Source organism: Erythrolamprus reginae, chromosome Z (genome assembly GCF_031021105.1).
Source record: "Erythrolamprus reginae isolate rEryReg1 chromosome Z, rEryReg1.hap1, whole genome shotgun sequence".
NCBI classification, from domain to species: Eukaryota; Metazoa; Chordata; class Lepidosauria; order Squamata; family Dipsadidae; genus Erythrolamprus; species Erythrolamprus reginae.
The window spans coordinates 93,189,549-93,204,447 of NC_091963.1; the positions used below are offsets into that span (position 1 = coordinate 93,189,549).

A 14,899-nucleotide genomic window follows, 5' to 3' on the forward strand; every position below is an offset into this window, starting at 1 on the left:
GCGGAAGATGTAACCTTCGCAACCTCGGAGAGCTTCCTGGGCATGAAAGCTCACGAAAACCAGGAAGCTCTCTGAGGTTGCGAAGGAGCCCACGATCACTCGGCTGCAAGCGGGAGGAAGGCGAATCCCACGGGGCTGGGCTCGGTTATCCCCCCGGCTCCCCTCCTACCAGCCCCGCCGCGGAAGGCTCCATTCTGTTCCCTGAATGGAGACCGCGGGCCGCTCAATCGGGTGGCAGGAAAGCGAATGTCACGGGGCTGGGCTCGGCTCCCCCAGCCCCGCCGCGGAACGCTCCATTCTGTTCCCTGCCGGCCCGATTGAGCGGCCCGCGGTCTCCATTCAGGGAACAGAATGGAGCCTTCCGCGGCGGGGCTGGTAGGAGGGGAGCCGGGGGGATAACCGAGCCCAGCCCCGTGGGATTCGCCTTCCTCCCGCTTGCAGCCGAGTGATCGTGGGCTCCTTCGCAACCTCAGAGAGCTTCCTGGTTTTCGTGAGCTTTCATGCCCAGGAAGCTCTCCGAGGTTGCGAAGGAGCCCAGGATCACTCGGCTGCCGGCGGCAGGACAACGAATGTCACGGGGCTGGGCTCGTCTCCCCCCCCATAGCAGCCCCGCCGCGGAACGCTCCATTCTGTTCCCTGCCGGCCCGATTGAGCGGCCGGCGGTCTCCATTCAGGGAACAGAATGGAGCCTTCCGCGGCGGGGCTGGGGGAGCCGAGCCCAGCCCCGTGACATTCGCTTTCCTGCAGCCGAGTGATCCTGGGCTCCTTCGCAACCTCGGAGAGCTTCCTGGGCATGAAAGCTCACGAAAACCAGGAAGCTCTCTGAGGTTGCGAAGGAGCCCACGATCACTCGGCTGCGGGTGGCAGGAAAGCGAATGTCACGGGGCTGGGCTCGGCTCCCCCAGCCCCGCCGCGGAAGGCTCCATTCTGTTCCCTGCCGGCCCGATTGAGCGGCCAGCGGTCTCCATTCAGGGAACAGAATAAAAAAAAAATTTTTTTTTAAAATAATATTTTAATATTTTATTTTTTAAATAATATTTTTTGAAAAACCGCGTTGCAGCGTTTCGCGCTAATCGAGAACGCGCAAGTCGAGGGACCACTGTATGGTGTTAATGGATAGTTGATAGTATAGTTACAGGTGCCAGAAAAAACATCTTTTTAATTCTACCTGCATCCTTTTAATCTTTCTTTTAGTATTTTTGTCTTGTATCTGAGGCGAAGCAATTGGAACCTTCTTTTTAACTTCTGGAAGAAACAGTTCCTCAGTTCTCCCAAATGTCAATCCTGAAGACATGCCTGAAGGAACTCTTAATTCATAGACATTCATCTGAAGTTGATTGCCGTTTTTCATTGCAAACTGGGGGGAAAAACACTTTTCATAAAGTTACCTATACATTAACATAGTCATTCTAATAAAACTATATACCATTTTAAAAACAATCCTATCTTTCTAAAGTAACACATTTATTGAGAATTCAAAATTGAAAAAAATAGTATTGTGACATGTTGAAGTGCCTAGCAGAAGCAAAGTAGATAGTCTGCATTAAATCATAGTTTTCTCAGGACAAGACCAGAAACACTTAGACAAAATGGGAAAATGCTGGAAGGTACTTTTATAGTGGAATGTATATATCTTAGATGTAGAATATAAAGGGCAAGAAAACCTGAAAAAGGATTTTTTTAAAAATTGCAAAATTGACTACTGATCAAACCAGATGGATGTTGCATCAATAATGGATCTTTTCAAACTCAACATATATGGAGCATTTCCTAATTTCTAATACTTAAAAAGATAAAACCAATTTCCTTTTTTATGTAAGTATTTCTATATTCCCTTCGCTTTTAATTCCCTGGAAATTTCCTTTATAATTTTCTCATAAACAGCAACTGGGATACTAAGCGATTTCGCCAAAATTCCTCCTATGACTTCTCCATCTATGACAAGAGAGCTAGTATTCTTCACAACCAGAAATATATCCCTCATCCAGGAATTAGACCAGAAAAGAGAATCTAAACTAAATCTAAAATAGTTGATTTATACTGCTATAAAAATAAGCTCCAAGACTAGTCTAATCCATTACCTTAACAGCCTCTTGATATTCCCCTAAAGATAGAGAAAAAACAAACTGTGTTAGTATTACATTATCATGTCCAAAATTGCATTTGAATATAAATTACTATATTTTAATCACATTTGGGCCCAATATAATTTCATTGCATTGGTAATTCCTTCTTACTCCTTGATATAGATTTCATCTCCAATCTCCAAATCCAATTTGAAGTTTGGGAAAGAAAAATAATATATCCTGCAGGACTTGCTAATTTTACTATGATGTACAATTCATGTCATTAATTTCATGTCTTCAAATGTAATGGAATTCTATATTCAAATTATTTAAAAGACAAAAGAAAAACCAAGAAGAATCACATATCCTGGGTAGTGTGAGCAATCAACATTTCAGTTATGAATTAATTTTGAGCAAATTTAAATTAGCATTTAACTTTACATAATAGGAAGTGATGAATAAAGAGCTGAAGCATTAGGTTCAACCTCCTCCTTAAAAGACAACTAAAAGCAGCTGCTGATACAAAGCCTCATTCTAATGTACAAATAGACAAATGCTGGTTAAACTACAAAAGGCTCAAGCTCAACCCAGACAAGACCCAATGGTTGTGGGCATTTCCTCCTAAGGACTACTCAATCTGTCCATCCATTGTTCTGAGGGGGGGAATCACTGTCCCCCTCAGATAGGGTCCGCATCCTCCTGGACTCACAGCTGAGTCTGGCCATCATCTTTCGTCTGTGGCTAGGGGGACCTTTGCCCTGATCCACCTGGTTCACCAGTTGAGGCCCTATTTGGACCAGGAGGCTCTGTGCACAGTCACTCAGGCCTTCATCACCTCCTGACTCGATTATTGCAATGTGCTCTACATGGGGCTACCCTTGAAAAGTGTTCGGAGACTTCAAATAGTCCAGAATACAGCCACAAGAGCATATAATACTTATGCTCCGTGAGCTGCACTGGCTTCCTATTAGTCTCTGGGCACAAATCAAGGTGTTGGTTATTACCTATAAATCCCTATATGGCTCGGGCCCAGAATATTTACGGGACCGCCTCTTGCCACATACCTTTCAGAGGCCAATAAGAACACACAGAGTTGGCCTCCTCCAGGTCCCGTTGACTAAGCAATGCAGGTTGGTGGGACTGCGGGGAAGGGCCTTCTCTGTGGCTGCCCCAGCTCTATAGAACCAACTACCCCCTGACATCTGTATTGCTCCCACCCTACTGTTCTTCCCTAAGACCATGAAGACCTGGCTCTGCTGGCAGGCCTGGGGGCCATAAATTGTACATCTTTCATGGCCATACTGTATGAAATGTGTGTGTGCATGGGATTATGTTTCTTTTATAATAAATGGGTTTTATCATGCAGTCTAGTTTTAGATATCATATTCGACTTCTCTTATTGCTTTGTATCTTTTTGTATTTGTATTACTATTTTGTAAGCCGCCCTGAGTCCTTCGGGATTGGGCGGAATAGAAGTCGAATAAATAAATAATAAACTAGACAATAGCTGAATACAGTTTTTTACAGAAGAGAAACAACGTGTGCTATGTTGTTTACAAAAGTATACCTCAGTATTATTAAGTACTTCTGTGTGTCCCTTATTTAGATCGCTGCCTTTATTCACAATATCACAGTAGGACTCAACAGATTTTGTTAGTCAGACAAAGGCAACTTACCTGCAGTGTTGATAGATACCTGTGAAAAGAAACCAAACCATGAAAGGCGGCTTTTAATTGATGCTCATAATTTTCAAAGCAGATTTTTTCATGTGATTATTACAGAACAGTGGATTCGTTTCTGACATAATTCAGTTATTATAGATATTCATTTCTTTATTAAACAGATCTTTCCCCCAATCCTGCTTTCCGACTAAGAAACTTACATAGTTCAAAGTAAAATCGACAAGACCATGCAAATTAAAACTGTAGAAAGTTATTTCAACAAATACTGCTGGTTACACCATATTCAAATGTAGTCAATTTTCTTCCCCCCAGTCCAAATATGCTACTATCTCACTGTTATGGGTTATCATTTTGAAGACAACTGGTATAGGCACATCACAGAGCCTACCAGCCCATCCCAACTTGGTATTCCCTTGATGCTCCAGTCAGAGTTCTGTATTGGGTGGGAATTTTGGAAATTGTAATTTAACTCGTTTCAGGAGGAAGCCTTCTATACAACAAAAGCAATTTAAGAATAAATAACTTATCCTCAGACAAAAATATTTTCTGCCATACCTATTTATCAAGAATGGACAACTTTGGAGCAAAATGTGTGTACATTTTTTTTTGCAAAGGGGCTTATAGCTCCTACCCAAAGTTCCAACCATTGCAGCATTGCTATCACATGATAAAAACTCAGACTGAAGGGATCACATCCTTATGATTACAGATTCACTGCCACTCACACCCCAACATGGGAGAAGAAAACGGGGAAAGCGAAAGATGAGTAACCCAGGCATGATGGGACAGAAAAAAGTCTCACATATCTCAGGAATGGCAGGAGCAAGGATGAGGGTTATGTGCTGGTGTACCTAGCTTGCTGAGGTCTTATGGCCATGGCAGGTTTCTGTCCATTGGTAGGCCTAACAAGTGGAGGCTTCCATGCACGGTGGTAAAATAAGGCGACCCAGGTCTCTCAAGAATGGCAGGGGAAAGGGAGGACGTTTGTGAGTCGGTGGTCTCACTAACTGCAGACTTGTGACTCACAGATTTCCATATGTTGGTAAATGCTAGGATTCCCAAGGTCTTCATCACCTCTTGAGGCACTCCTGCATGGTCACTTAATACTTAATAGAGCTGGGATTATGATCACTGAGGCAGTTACTTGGATGTCTTGCTTTATAACCATAATTTACAAAAAGAACCTCTGAGTTTAACTGTGGTCATAAATCAAAGACTATCCAATTATTATTTTTTAAATATCTTTTCAATCCTGAAGTGGTAAGCAAGCCTCTGGAGAGATGTCAGAAAAATTAGATAATCTGTGGAACTAACTGTTACACAATACAGATCAAATATTGACTGAAAGCTATTTTGCAAGGAGCAAAAAAGCTTCTTCATAAAAAAATATATGAAATACTTTTTAGTGTTCTATTTGAAAAGTACAAGGATAAACTTCTTTTTTAAAATGAAGCCTTCATAAGATAGAAGTGCAGTACCTCATCATCGTCCTCGTCTAGGTATTTGATCTGGATATTATTCAGTTCAAATGACACTTTCACCTACAACAGAAATTAATCATAGTGAAATGGCTCATCTCCATGATGATGGAGAAATAGACTGCAAAGATTAATCCTTTTTATTGATATTTCAAAAGTAAATATCAATAAAATGTAAATGAAGCCAAGAGAAATTCTACCCTCTTTGTCAAATCCAAGTGCTTTTTCTCTCTCTCTCCCTCCCTCGCTCATATTATATGTATGTATGTATGTATGAATAAATGAATCAAAGCTTAAACAGCTATAAGCTGTTTAGAATATTTTGCATATATCTTATTCATCTCTTTGCACATTTGCACACCACATTGCAAACCTACTAAAAATAAATCAAATAAATAATTTATTCTAACAGACCCACTGAATTCAATAAAATTTTTTGGGGAACCTGAGAATAAAACTAAAATTCTTAATATATAGTACAGTGGTACCTCGTGATACGAACCCCTCATCATATGAACATTTTGAGATATGAACCCAGGGTTCGGAATTTTTTTGCCTCTTCTTACGAACTTTTTTCGCCTTACAAATCTGCCAAGCCGCCACTGAGATGCCCCGCCTCCGGACTTTCTTTGCAAGCCAAGTGCAGGTTTTTTCGATCCTGGGATCCCCTGAGGCTCCTCTCCATGGGAAACCCTACCTCCTGACTTCCGCATTTTTGCAATGCTGTAGGGAAATCCCAGGAGGGGAATCCCAGGATTGCAAAAACGGGCGCTCTGCTGGGCAGAGTAGGGGGGACAAAAACAGGAAGAAAAGACTCATGGAGCTCAAGGGAGGAGAAAGGTGTGGGGGAGATGAGGAGAGTGAGGTGGGCAAAAACGGGAAGAAAAGACTCATGGAGCTCAAGGGAGGAGAAGGTGTGGGGGAGATGAGCAGAGTGAGGTGGACAAAAACGGGAGAGAAAAGCTCATGGAGCTCAAGGGAGGAGAAGGTGTGGGGGAGATGAGCAGAGTGAGGTGGACAAAAACGGGAGAGAAAAGCTCATGGAGCTCAAGGGAGGAGAAGGTGTGGGGGAGATGAGCAGAGTGAGGTGGACAAAAACGGGAGAGAAAAGCTCATGGAGCTCAAGGGAGGAGAAGGTGTGGGGGAGATGAGCAGAGTGGGGGGGAGAAAAACAGGAGGCAGGGACTCATGGAGCTCAAGAGAGGCTCTTTTCACCTTGCTTCGTTGGGACTCCCTCCCCCCACTCTGTTCGCCTCAGCTTTGTCTGGCCACCGCTTTTTTTTTTTAAGCCTTAATATTTTGGATTCTCCTAATGGGCTTGCACGCCTTATTGGCTTTTCCATTGATTCCTATGGGAAACATTGTTTTATCTTACGAACTTTTCACCTTACGAACCTAGTCCCGGAACCAATTAAGTTCATAAGAGGAGGTATTACTGTACAAGTTTCTTCCAGTAAAAAAATAATAGTATTTTTAGTGTGAAAAAAAATGAGTATATAAAAGTATACTAGCAGGTTAAAGATTTGCACACAAAGGGCAAAGCAACCTTATGTCAATATTGAATTAAACCATTTGCAGCAAACACATGCAAGTTCATGCCCATTTTTAAATACTATCTTCAACTACTTTAAATTTACATTTATTCTTGATTGGAATAATAGTTTCCATTTCTTTTAATGTTAAGTGCTAGTCCAAAAACATCTCAGATCTGCTTTCTGCAAGCATACAAAGAGCAATTTGGAGGGGCGGTAATTATTTGTTTGATCATGAACAAACGGTAATTCAATGCCATCCACTTTCCGCTATGAAGCAGTTTGGTCAGTAAACAAATAACTTGAGCAAGAACTGTTCACTTACAAAGAACATCAAAAAATGAAGAGAATATTATTGGGAGCTCAGATATTTTTGATTATCATCTAGTAGCCTATATCTGGGGTAAACAAAGTTGACTCTTCCATGACATGTGGACTTCAACACCCTGAATTCCTGAGCTAGCATGATTGATTCAGGAATTCTGGGAGTTGAAGTCCACAAGTCATAGAAGAGTCAACTTTGCCTACACCAATTATTAGTGTCTACATTTGATTACTAGAATGCTGTTGTTCTTGGTCACTAATCTTGCCCTTATACAGCTCTGCATAAATTGAGGGAGAATGTTAAAACTGGAAAATATGTTAACATTACACTAGTTTGATTACTGCATAGCTGGGAAACTATAGACATGTCAGCGATGCCACAGCCAAATTACCTTTAACCTTCTCCACTCTGTGGAATTAATGAAAAGTGGATACTTTAATGCAATTGCATTTATAAAATTGGTCCAATTTGCTAATCAAAAGATAGGAAGAAAGCTGAGATCATTCCATGAATAATACACTTAACATTTTACAGAAATTATACTCTCAAATTTTATTAATTGCTGGTTTACCATTTCAATTACAGTAAGAATTCTAAATACAAATTATAATTAAACAACAAAAATAAAAACAGATAATAAATAATTAAAGATTAAAGTCACATTGCAAAAATGGATGACCAATTACAACTTCAAAAAAATCCCTTATTTTCCGGTGTATAAGACGCACCTAGATTTTAGAGGAGGAAAACAAGGAAAAAAAGCATTCTGAACCAAATGGTGTAGTATTATATTGTTTAATAAAATACCAGTGTAGCAGAATACTTTTTAAAACCATGTACACCTTTTACAAACTTCAAACTTGACAGCTTCAAGACTTGTGAACTTCAACTTCCAGAATTCCTCCTTCAGCCATAGCTCAGAAATGGGAGTTGAAGTCCACAAGCCTTAAACTTGACAGGTTTGAAGACCCTTGCATCCCTAACCCCTAACTTAGGGGTCTTCAAACTTGACAGCTTCAAGACTTGTGGACTTACTTCTTCAATCATGCTAACTCAGAAATGGGAGTTGAAGTCCACAAGCCTTAAACTTGCCAGGTTTGAAGACCCTTGCACTCCTAATCCCTAACTCAGGAGTCTTCAAACTTGACAGCTTCAAGGCTTGTAGATGTCAACTCCCAGAATTCCTCCTTCAATCAGAAGCCTTAAACTTGCCAGGTTTGAAGACCCTTGCACTCCTAACTTAGGGGTCTTCAAACTTGGAACTTGATCTTCAAACCTTCACCGAGGCCATGGCGCATGTCCCGATCACGAGCGAGAGTCCCCTCTCACCTGCTTCCTCAATGGGGAGACCCACTTTCACCCAGAGACGGGCGCTCCTCCCATGACTCAACCGGTCACATCCCTGCAAGGACCAGGGGGAGGTAGGTGTATGGGAAGGTCTCCGGCTCTGACTATCTCTGCCTCCCTCGCAACGCCCCAAGATTGGGAGCAGGACATGGGACTGCCCTCCTGGCACCCAAGGAGCGGCTCCTCTCCGCAAGCTATTTCCCCGCCCAGTGTTTGGTGTAAGGATGCCGCCGAGTGAGCGGATGGATCGGCCCGGCCATAGAAACATAGAAGTCTGACGGCAGAAAAAGACCTCATGGTCCATCTAGTCTGCCCTTATACTATTTTCTGTATTTTATCTTAGGATGGATATATGTTTATCCCAGGCATGTTTAAATTCAGTTACTGTGGATTTATCTACCACATCTGCTGGAAGTTTGTTCCAAGGATCTACTACTCTTTCAGTAAAATAATATTTTCTCATGTTGCTTTTGATCTTTCCCCCAACTAACTTCAGATTGTGTCCCCTTGTTCTTGTGTTCACTTTCCTATTAAAAACACTTCCCTCCTGGACCTTATTTAACCCTTTAATATATTTAAATGTTTCGATCATGTCCCCCCTTTTCCTTCTGTCCTCCAGACTATACAGATTGAGTTCATTAAGTCTTTCCTGATACGTTTTATGCTTAAGACCTTCCACCATTCTTGTAGCCCGTCTTTGGACCCGTTCAATTTTGTCAATATCTTTTTGTAGGTGAGGTCTCCAGAACTGAACACAGTATTCCAAATGTGGTCTCACCAGCATTCTATATAGTGGGATCATAATCTCCCTCTTCCTGCTTGTTATACCTCTAGCTATGCAGCCAAGCATCCTACTTGCTTTCCCTACCGCCTGACTGCACTGTTCACCCATTTTGAGACTGTCAGAAATCACTACCCCTAAATCCTTTTCTTTTGAAGTATTTGCCAACACTGAACTGCCAATACAATACTCAGATTGAGGATTCCTTTTCCCCAAGTGCATTATTTTACATTTGGAAACATTAAACTGCAGTTTCCATTGCTTAGACCATTTATCTAGTAAAGCTAAATCATTTACCATATTACAGACGCCTCCAGGAATATCAACCCTATTGCACACTTTAGAGTCATCGGCAAATAGGCAAACCTTCCCTACCAAACCTTCCCCTATGTCACAAATATATTAAAAAGAATAGGACCCAGAACAGATCCTTGTGGCACACCGCTTGTAACCTGACTCTGCTCAGAATACTCGCCATTAACAATAACTCTCTGATGTCTACGCTTCAGCCAGCTGCAAATCCATTGAACTATCCAGGGATTAAGTCCAATCTTCACTAATTTATCTATCAGCTCTTTATGTGGAACCGTATCAAAGGCTTTGCTGAAGTCCAGGTAGGCAATATCCACGGCACCACCTTCATCCAACACCTTTGTGACATAGTCAAAGAAATCAATGAGATTAGTCTGACATGATTTGCCTTCAGTAAAGCCATGCTGATTTGGGTCCAATAAGTTATTGTTTTTTAGGTGCTGATTTATCCTCTTTTTGAGTAGAGTCTCCATCATTTTAACTACAGCTGATGTCAAGCTAACTGGCCTGTAGTTACCAGCTTCTTCTCTACTGCCCTTCTTGTGAATAGGCACAACACTGGCCATTCTCCAATCCTCAGGAACTTCTCCTGTTAACAAGGATTGGTTAAACAAATCAGTCAGGGGGGTAGCAATGACAGATCTGAGTTCTTTAAGAACTCTGGGGTGGATGCCATCTGGACCCATTGCCTTATTTATCTTTAATCGTTCAAGTTCTTCTAAGACATCGGCTTCTAAGATCACTGGAGCTGAATCCGTACAGCTGGAAGCAATGCTATATCCCTCTATAGTATTATTTTGTAAGGTGTCTTTTGAGAAAACTGAACAGAAGTAGCTATTGAAATGGTCAGCGATCTCCTTATTCCCATTAATGCATGTATTATTCCCGGTACTAAGCTTCGTGATGCCGCAGTTTTTCTTCTTCTTATCATTAATATATCTGAAGAAGGTTTTATCCCCCTTCTTTACAGATTTGGCAATTTCTTCCTCTTTTGAGGCTTTAGCAGCATATATTATCTGTTTCGCCTCCTTCTGTCTCATTTTATATACCTCCCTATCAGCTATACTTCCAGACTCTTTATACCTCCTATAGGCAGCCTTTTTTTCATTGACTATAGCCCTTACATCATTGCTAAACCATAGCGGTTTCTTCTTCCTTTTACCTTTAGTTATTTGTCTTACATACAGTCCAGTGGCTTTTAAGATGGCCTTTTTTAATACAGTCCACTGGATGCTCGCTCCTGCCATTTTATCCCTCCCCTTTAATTCATTATCTAAATATTCTCCCATTGCATTAAAATTTGTTTTTCTGAAATCCAATACTTTGGTTGCATTATAGGATTGCTCACAATGAGTTTTTACATCAAACCACAAACATAGATGGTCACTGCAACCTAAATTTTCTCCCACCTTGACATCTGAAACCCAATTCCCATTCGTAAAAACTAAATCTAGAATATTCTCCCCTCTAGTTGGTGTCTTAACCAGCTGTGCCAGAGCTGCTCCTGTAAAGGCATCTACTATATTCTTACTTTTGCATGTAAGGGCACTGGGGATATTCCAGTCAACATCAGGCATGTTGAAATCACCCATAACCACAATATCTCCCTTTACTGCCATTTGGGTAATTTCATCCACCATCTTGTTGTCATATTCCTCGGATTGCCCTGGAGGCCTATAGATCACCCCAATTCTAATGACAGAACCTTCTTTATTTTGCATGCAAATCCAGAGAGTCTCTAGATCTTGACATGTATTTTGAATTAGTGTTGTTTTTAGACTTTCTTTAATATAAATGGCTACTCCACCTCCCCTTCTCTCTATTCTATCCTTCCTATACAGTGTATATCCTGGTATGGATATTTCCCATTCATTAGAATCCTTAAACCATGTCTCAGTTATGGCAACCAGGTCCAAATTATCTCTAGATATTATGGCCATTAATTCACCGAGCTTGTTGCTCAAGCTTCGAGCATTTGTGCACATTACCCGAAGAACATTATTTTCGTTATTAGTTTGCCCCTTATCATCAACAACTACATCTATATTATTTGCAGCTCCCTTTTCATAAGCTTCCAAAAACTGCTTTATCCTCATTGGTCGGGGACAGAAATCACCCACATCAGTTACATCTCTGTCCCCTTTACCTAGTTTAAATGCCTGTCCAAAAAAGTTCTGAATTCCTTACCGAGCACCTGGGTACCTCTGTATGATGGATGCAAACCATCCCTCTTAAACAACTCCCTATTAGACCACCTACTGACATCATGACTTACATAGCCAAAACCTTCAGCTTTACACCACTGCCTTAACCACACATTAAACTCTCTGATACACGTTGTTTTATCCTCTTGGCCACAAACCGGTAACACCTCTGAGAAAGTCACTGAATCAGTTATTTTGCCCAGCTCCACACTTAGACATTGAAAATCTTTTTTTACTACATATCTCTTTTCACATATATGAAACTTCCCTCCAAGCAGATTCAGATGATTCTTATTCACACACACACAAATGGATTTTATCCGTTTAGGGGTCAGCGGAGAAGCTGAGCACCTGTAAAAACATACCGTTGAGGGTCTTTTGGGGGGGGGATGGAAGACGCTGCCTATCCACATCTGCAGCCCTAACTAGCCCACGGCTCGCTGGGAGGAATCACTGCTGAATTTGCGATTTGAATTTGCAAATTCAGCAGCGATTCCTCCCAGCGTGCCGTGGCTTAGTTAGGGCTGCAGACGAGGATAGGCAGCGTCTTCCACCCCCAGCCCCCTCAAAAGACCCTCAATGGTATGTTTTTACAGGCGCTGAGCTTCTCTGTTCAAAGGGGAAGTGTGGTAAAAACCCCTCATTTTATTTGCAGAGTGGCCTCCGGCCGACCCCTAAACAGATTAAATCCGTTTGTGTGTGTAAATAAGAATCATCCGAATCTGCTCAGAGGGAAAAGTTCCATATGGTCGAAGGCCAGTTCGAACTATCCACTCGCTGTTTGTCCATCGGCAGCATCCTTAAACCAAATCCTGCACGGGGAAGCAGCCTGCGAGGAGCCGCCGCAGTGGTGGCGATCAGCAGCAGCAGCCTTCCTGTAGTTTAATGATGACTGGTTCTTGCGCAGTTTGGCAGCAGTGTCCGGCAACACTGCCAAACTGCGTGAAAAGTTGCCACAGGAATGCTGCTGCTCTGCTGCTGACCACACCCAACTCCCCCCCACAACATTTGTTGTACAAGATGCACCCAGTTTTTGGCACCCTTTTTGGAGGTAAAAAGATGCGTCTTATACTGAAAAATATGGTATGTCCAAAATATGATCACCTTGTTCCAGAACCTGCTGAAAAAAACAGGTTTGTGAAAACTTAAAATAGTAAGTGACATGAAAAAGGAAAGGAAAATACAATGGTATCTCTACTTATGAAGTTAATTTGTTCTGTGACCAGGTTCTTAAGTAGAAAAGTTTGTAAGAAGAAGCAATTTTTCCCATAGGAAACAATGTAAAAGCAAATAATGTGTGCGATTGGGGAAACCATAGGGAGGTTGGAGGCCCTTTTTCCTCCCAGAAGATTCCTAGAGAGGCCCCGTGGAGGCTTCTCCTCACTTTTCCGGCCTTGTTTCCTCCCAGGAGATTCCTAGAGGCCCCACAGATGCTTCTCCCCACCTTTTCCAGCCCTGTTTCCTCCCAGAAGATTCCTAGAGAGGCCCCACAGAGGCTTCTCCCTGCCTTTTCCAGTTACAGTTTCGGAGGCTCAGGTTTGTAAGTGGAAAACGGTTCTTGAGAAGAGGCAAAAAAATCTTGAACACCAGGTTCTTATCTAGAAAGGTTGGTAAGAAGTGGTGTTCTTAGGTAGAGGTACCACTATATTAAAGCTGCTATTGATTAGTGAATCACAATGAGGAAAGACTTAACTCACCATGGCTTCTACATCAGCCCATGAGGTTTGAGATGATACAAAGAGATTCCAGGTGTTACCTCGGAAGGTCACCTTGAAATTTACCTGGGGATACATTCTGTGAATCTGTAGGAAAAAAATGAAAACATCAAATAAAAAACAATGTAGTTGTTCCAAACTTAACTTCTTTTTGTGAGGAACCAAGCAGTCACAATATTTCTATATAATTCAAAGAACCTAAACCTGAATTAGGGCTACCTGAATTTTTCTCTTCCTCTTCCCTCTGAATATTCCCTTAAATTATGCTTGCTTGCATATGAGCAAGGCAAGAAAACAATAATGAAATTAAGGAATTTTCATCATGTTTTGACTGCCAATTGATGTTCATGGCTACGCTATGTGCTTTGGTTAAGTCAGGTGCACTGTCCTATACTTTGTTAGGTTAGTTTCACCTAACCAAATACCCCAAGATTAAAATGCCCAGAATCAAAGTCAAGGTTATAGATTAATCATTATGTTAGTCATGCCATACTGAGAATAGATAAAAAACCAAATTGGATCCAAAAATACCTTTATGATTCTCTGCCCAATACTTTTTTTATAACAAACATAAGGGCTAACTTATTGTGAGATACTAAAATTTTGTAAAGGGAAATGTAACATACAATTTTAAAAACTGAGGCAGAGAAAGATATAATTTTCATTTAGATTCAATTAAATATTCCTGGTTAATAGGGATATTATTTACAATTAGATTTAAAGTAGACAAAATAATTTATAGTTTTGAACATTAGAATGAAACAGAACTGCGTATAAATATGAATCTATAATTGCAAAAATGCATACATATATTGAAATTTGTAATGGAAGAACGGTTATGGAATTTCTTTTTTTTTAATAGCAACAAGATTATTTTCTGCACAAATCAAAAAGATTTGGCATTATCCACAATGGAGGAATACCTGAAAATAATGGATAATATAAACCAGGACTGAGAACCCTAGAACTTTGCACATATTTGTGTTATAAATTCAATCATATTTGTAGCTTGTAAAGGTTCCCAGCCCATGACTAGTATGTACTTTAACTTGTTCTTAGTACAAAATATTTTTTTAGTATTTGTTTCTTCATTAATCTACCCATAGCAGTTTTGTATGTAAGGCATATGTACTCCTTTTTTGGTAGCTCCTCAAAATGCCATTGCTGTGAGGAAAATATCTATTGTGGAAATGTGATTTCCCACCATTTTGAGGTAGGCAAGCAAGTATTCTTCAAGCATACTTTTATAACTGTTAGGACTATCAACAAAAAAAGCAGGTCTACAAAAATTATTCAGAATTATCCAAAATAAACATGATCATTGATCTATATATTATCACTTCTCCCCATATAGCCACAATAGGACAGCACCGCTTTTAAAGTCTATTGAGCTTTATTGTAGGACATAACCCATAAACACCAGTATGTTATGTTACTTATAGAGCAGTTTTGAAAGA

General features: G+C 40.9%; 1 protein-coding gene across 5 annotated transcripts in view; it reads right to left on the reverse strand.

Annotated features, from left to right (window-relative positions):
* The window catches only part of NBR1 (NBR1 autophagy cargo receptor), a 36,612-nt gene that overhangs the window by 20,733 nt on the left and 980 nt on the right, over window positions 1-14,899 (reverse strand). For 3 of the 5 annotated variants that reach the window (XM_070727000.1, XM_070726997.1, XM_070726999.1), the window contains exons 2-6: window positions 13,425-13,529; window positions 5,227-5,289; window positions 3,743-3,761; window positions 2,082-2,104; window positions 1,169-1,357 (exon numbers count right to left, since the gene is read on the reverse strand). In XM_070727000.1, the coding sequence (XP_070583101.1) occupies window positions 1,169-1,357; window positions 2,082-2,104; window positions 3,743-3,761; window positions 5,227-5,289; window positions 13,425-13,529 (399 nt within the window). Of the gene's footprint in view, window positions 1-1,168; window positions 1,358-2,081; window positions 2,105-3,742; window positions 3,762-5,202; window positions 5,290-13,424; window positions 13,530-14,899 lie in introns of all 5 variants that reach the window. The other 2 variants (XM_070727001.1, XM_070727002.1) reach the window with 1 other exon arrangement.